At 44.0% G+C, this 5,371-nt stretch overlaps 1 protein-coding gene across 3 annotated transcripts in view; it reads left to right on the top strand.

Annotated features, from left to right (window-relative positions):
* Positions 1-4,681, top strand: part of LOC125948970 (discoidin domain-containing receptor tyrosine kinase B) — a 248,803-nt gene extending 244,122 nt beyond the window's left edge. For 2 of the 3 annotated variants that reach the window (XM_049675536.1, XM_049675535.1), the window contains exon 18: positions 792-4,681. In XM_049675536.1, coding sequence (XP_049531493.1) covers positions 792-947 — 156 coding nt within the window. In that variant the 3' untranslated portion in view covers positions 948-4,681. The remainder of the gene's footprint in view (positions 1-791) is intronic. The other variant, XM_049675537.1, reaches the window with a different exon arrangement.
* The last annotated feature ends 690 nt before the right edge of the window (positions 4,682-5,371 follow it).

Genomic DNA, 5,371 nt, shown 5'->3' with positions numbered 1-5,371 from the left:
GGTTAAGATTCGATTTCGATTTGATTGTCAGGTCGGGTCGTGATGCTTCTCGTCCTTTTGGTTCCTGTGCTTAACGACCACTGCAAAGACCTGGGTGAAGGCCTTCAATTCAATTTGTGACAACCGAAAGAAGAGCGAGTCCACCGGAGGTGTACACAAACCGTTACAGTTTACACCTTTCCCTCCGCGAAGGTTCTACTTTAAATACTTTAACCGTTTTTTTTATTAACGCAGAACAGCCTCTTATACCAGTGCCACGATATTTGTCTGAAAAGTACCGGAAAAGTTGAAATGCAGGAAGAAGGACCACCACTTCATTCGTGGTGAGAAGACGACACTAATGAACCGTTACACAGAGGCCTCTGTTGATGATGATGTGCTAGTAGACGTACTCCAGTCCGGAATACCATTTCCATATCTCGGTTTCGTCTTCCTCAAGTGTCCTTTTGTGCTGGTGGTAACCGTTCCACGTCCTCGTTTGGTTTCGGGCGAGGAACTTCTAAAACAAAGAGCACAAAACCACTCATCTCAACTCCGCAGACCTGGCGTGTGTCTCGAGTGGGTGCTTAAACCAGGGGTTGAATTGTTTGGCGTCACTGCTGCGCACCGCACCCCGGTTAACCGGTGTGCTGACCAGTCTGTTAACAAGAAATTATGAAATTACATTGTCACTCATTCAAGTGGGTCGTTTGTTTCATTTCACTTTCCATCTTAAATGTGTCTTCAATTAAAAAACGAATCATCAACTTATACCCAACTTCGCTTTTCTTTTTTTATCCCCTAAATTCCAGATTCTGCTTCCAATACCGGTTGGCTGCCCGAGGGAGATCTACGATCTGATGTGCGAGTGCTGGCAGCGAAACGAAACGAGTCGACCGAACTTCCGCGAGATACATCTCTTTCTGCAGCGGAAAAACTTGGGGTACAAAGCGACCGCCTCTCTATGATAACGAAACCATATCTTCCTCCCATGCATGCATCCGTGCACGCGTATCTGTGGGTGTGCATCCTCTTAGGACACGACATCCACGACAACGACAACGACACACAGCATGGGGACACCTTAGTCAGATGGTCATCATCATGGCCATGAAAACAAAACACTAGAGCCTCAAACCCTCATCCCTACATTGCACAGACACACACACAGACGTTCGCGTACAATTATTAGAATGGCATGAGAGGCACGATTGGCACGTGATGAGGAGTTACCTTACCCAGATACCGCCACTATCTCCACTATCTCATGCACACGTTTGCATAATCACTGTCCGCTTTTTCCTTCACTATATTTTTCCCTCATTTTTATTGTTTTATCTCGCCGCTAGTACTAGAGATGCACCGAAACATGACCTGTTTGCGTTCGCGGAGGACTGTTTGTTCATTTAATTAGTAATTCTGTGATGTGAGTGTGTGCGTGCCCGTGTGTCCGTTCCGTTTGTTATGCTGTTTCCGTTTTTAAAAGCCCACTTCTCGTCCTTTTTTCCGTTTGTTCTTTCGCTGCCCTCGGTTGTTGTTTTGTTTGATGTGATATCGATTGTAGCACTTCATATTGTCACGCTTCACTGTTCGTTTCTTCACGTTCTCCGCATCGATTGTATTTTGGTTTTGCACGCGAAGTTCATTTTGGTTTCCATTTTAATTTTGCACTTTTTTCAACGATCGAATTCGATTTTGTTTCGTCTCGTGTGATGCGATGGTGTGGGTTTTTACCTTTTTCTTTTTCGCCATTTTGTGTTTTTCATATTTTTCCACTATCCAGTGCTGCTTTCTAGTTATATTGCACTCTGTTGGGCTCTATTGAGCGTGTGTGTGTGCTTTTCCTTCCCCAAATTCCTTTTTTAATAAATTGAACGCCCATTCAAGTGAATGAAATCAACCCTCTTTTCTCTTCTCTTTCTCCTCTTTTTTCTCTCTCTTTCTATCTCTCTCCACCCGTTTCTATCTTCCTGCTTCCCTCTTTACAGTGAGTATTTTCACCACATGTAAAAGAGCCTCGGTTTTCGATCAGGATCAGATAAAAAATCGAGCAAAAGAAAGGCCGAAAAGCGAGATAGGAAAATTATTTCGAAATTTTCTTCATTTCACTTGCTCCTGCCCTCCCTCTGTCCTCAACTCCTGCCTTATCCCTGCCCTGATCTATGCAGCACAACCACCGCACACCATGTCGAACGATCCAGGGCGAGTGATGACCGCGAAGCGTACGAAAACGCTAACCCGGCCCGGTTAGTCGGCGATCGTGGCTTTTACTAGTAAACGGCCGTAAGTGTCGCTGCCGTGGCCCAACACCGATGATGATGATGATGATGATGATCAACAACCGGAACCGGGGGGGGCTCAACTAACCTCAACAGCACATCTCGCGACAAAAACGGAAACGGACAACGGAGCCAGAACGGAACAGCTGATTGAGAATTGTGGTGTGTGTGCGAGTGCGCGCGCTCGCAAGTGTGTGTGTGTGTCTGTGTGGTGTGTATGTATGATTGTGTCCAATCGTTTGGCGCATTAGTATCATTATTATTATTATTATTATCATTATTACTATTATTATGATTACTGTAACGTAAATTGAGTACGGTATAATGTCAACCTAGTGATAATCATCTTAGATCCGTAAGAAGCATTAGACCGCAGAACGTACTCAGAGTGTGAGAAGAAGCAGGGCAATCGAACAGTGTGAAAAACCATATCGAAGACGCGTTGCAACCGAACGTTGCAATCAAAAACCCATCGGGACCCATCGATGCCTTTGCTCCTCTCGGCTTTTCTCGGGGCAGAAGGAGAGCTCCGGCTCAGCGTGGCAGTCAGTCGTTCACAGGGCTCCGAAGGTCCTTTCCAGAAGGTCCTTCCTGAAGCGATCACAATCGATCCCACCAAAAGCGAGAGAAAAAAGAAACAAAATCGAAGCCCAAAATGGGCGCGCGAAATAAAACGATCACTTGCGCGATCGCCATTCGATCGAAGCGAGGTGCAGTCATCATCGATCAACAGGGGTCAACTGCGATGCACGCATCAAACAGGAAGGGAGTGTGAGGGTCGGATTTTCGCGATAAGTTGCGCAATTCGCGATGAACGCAGAACGAGCAGCGAAGCGCTTGTAATATCAATCGCTTGTAGCATCCAAAGGCAGTAGCAGCAGCAGCAGCAGCATGAAGAAGAATCGGATGTATTATGTAGTGAGACAGAAAAAAAACAGCCACACACTAGTGCCAGTAGCTAGTAGTGTGCCAGGAAGGAAGGTGCTCGAAAAGCAAAACGAAATGGAAAGGAAAGTCAAACGCATTAGTAAGTAGTATCCATATTGAAAACAAAAAGCTGTTCCAACTCGCTGGTAAGGAATTGTTTTGCAACGAAAACAAGCGATAAACTAATGAGGAGGGGCGAAGGATTGGGTTTTAAAAGTATTATTATCATCATCACAATGCATGCAAAGTACGGGCGTACGAAGCAATAGCGCAAACGATTTTCGTTGCGTTGTTTCTGTTGTTGTGCCCTTCCGATCTGAGTTCCATTCGGTTTCCTTTTCATCTTCTCCTTTAATTTCGGTTTCATTCACTATCCATTACTAGTATCACTAGACATTCACTCACTCACAACAACATCAAAAAAACCTTGCAACACCTGTTTTTCCAAAACGCGTAGTATTTTAGGTCACAAACTTTCGATTAATATTTGTACAAAAGAGAAAAAGCTAGTTTCGAGAGTGTAGAGTAGAGTGTACCGGAAGCCATTAGCCAGCGAACGCATTTCATCTTCGTCGTGTGCCACTCACAATTGTCCTTTCACGGTCTAAATTTCACAATCCAAGTCCCATGGAAAAAAACGATAAGAAAAGCGTTCAGAAAAAGGGAAATACTCCCCCCGTTGGTTTGCAAATCTTTTAGCATTAGTGTCATCAATTGTACATTATCGGAAGCGCGAATGGCGGAGCGGCGGCGAGGGCTAGTTAGCAACAACACTTACTACACCTACAATCGTACACGTACATGCGCACGCAGACACACTACTGGCAGGCAACATTCGAATTTATGCATTATTTAAAGTATCATCCCGGCAGCTGGTGGGTGGGCTGAAGGTGTCAGCCAGTAACACCAATACACACACACACACAAACAAACAAACAGGACATTCGTAGATCGTCTAGAAGTCACTATTAAGCATTACCAATTTATGGAGCAGCGAAAGAATGTGAGACTAATAAAGAGAGGGAGTACTCTCTGTAATGTAAAGATGAAATTGATTTCAAAATGGTCAGGAGTTTTTATGTTTCCACTTCATTTTCCTTTTCCGGCAAAGAAAACGCTGAGTTGAGTTCATTGTGTTATGAGAACTGTTGGAAGCTTCGTTGGTACGAATTTTGTTGCGTTTTTCAGGCGATGCCCTTTTCGGTTGTTCTGTTACACACATTATAACGGTGAGTTTGATAACAGAAGGATAACACTTGTACACACAGACACATACACAGACACTAAACCATCATCAACAATGGATGCATTCACATATTTTATTTAAAAGTTCATTTCATTCTACTTTAACCTTTCGGACAATTTTCAACTTCATTCCATTGCTTTCATTCGTTTGTCTTTAATTTTCGTTTTTCTTCGTAGATCGTAGAGCAAAACGCGAACAACGCACGGAATGCCCCGCTGTCATACGCACTAATAGTGAACCTTGTCTTCCTCGCTGAACTTATTTGTAAAAAAAAACAAAAAAACAAACTACTTGAATTAGATGCTTTCATGATCAATCGAGGTGACGGTGAAAAGTGGTTGTTAGATGCGTTAGATGAGAAACCAATACCCAAAGAAACTGCTTTAATTCTGGCATCGTAATGGCTACGTTAGGAATGCAGCTCCCTTTTTCTACAAGACAAGTCGACGGAAGGAAGGAAGTTGCAGTGTTGAGTTGTCTTCTCCTTTTTCCTGGCTGGCAAGGCAGTTCATTCCGCTCCGCTCGGTTCTTGCTACAAACAATTAGGAAAAGCCAAAAAAATGGAAAAGGATCCAAAACTCCCTTCAGAAAGATAAAGTGTGAAGGGAGATGAAGAAGAAAAGAATGCAAAAAATACTATTTATACTGCAGCCGGTGGTAACTATACCGGGGATACCGGTGGCCAATCTGAGCTGGGCATGTACAATCCAAAACTGCACCTACACACACACACACACACCCACACGCCAGCACTAGGTGCGCTACATTTTCTTATTCCTATGGTACATCCTTCAAAAACCATCCTTTCACTCCAGCAAAACACACACACACACACACTTTTGTGACAATAAAGACGATGCAGCGATGATCCAGGGACGAGATGCTTCAGTTGCACCCTTCCCTCTTCCCACACTGGCGTACAGCACCGTACAATTCAATG

The sequence above is a fragment of the Anopheles darlingi genome, chromosome 2, assembly GCF_943734745.1.
Source record: "Anopheles darlingi chromosome 2, idAnoDarlMG_H_01, whole genome shotgun sequence".
Classification (NCBI taxonomy): domain Eukaryota; kingdom Metazoa; phylum Arthropoda; class Insecta; order Diptera; family Culicidae; genus Anopheles; species Anopheles darlingi.
Note: the sequence above shows the minus strand (reverse complement) of the source record. Positions and strands in the feature narration are given on the sequence as shown.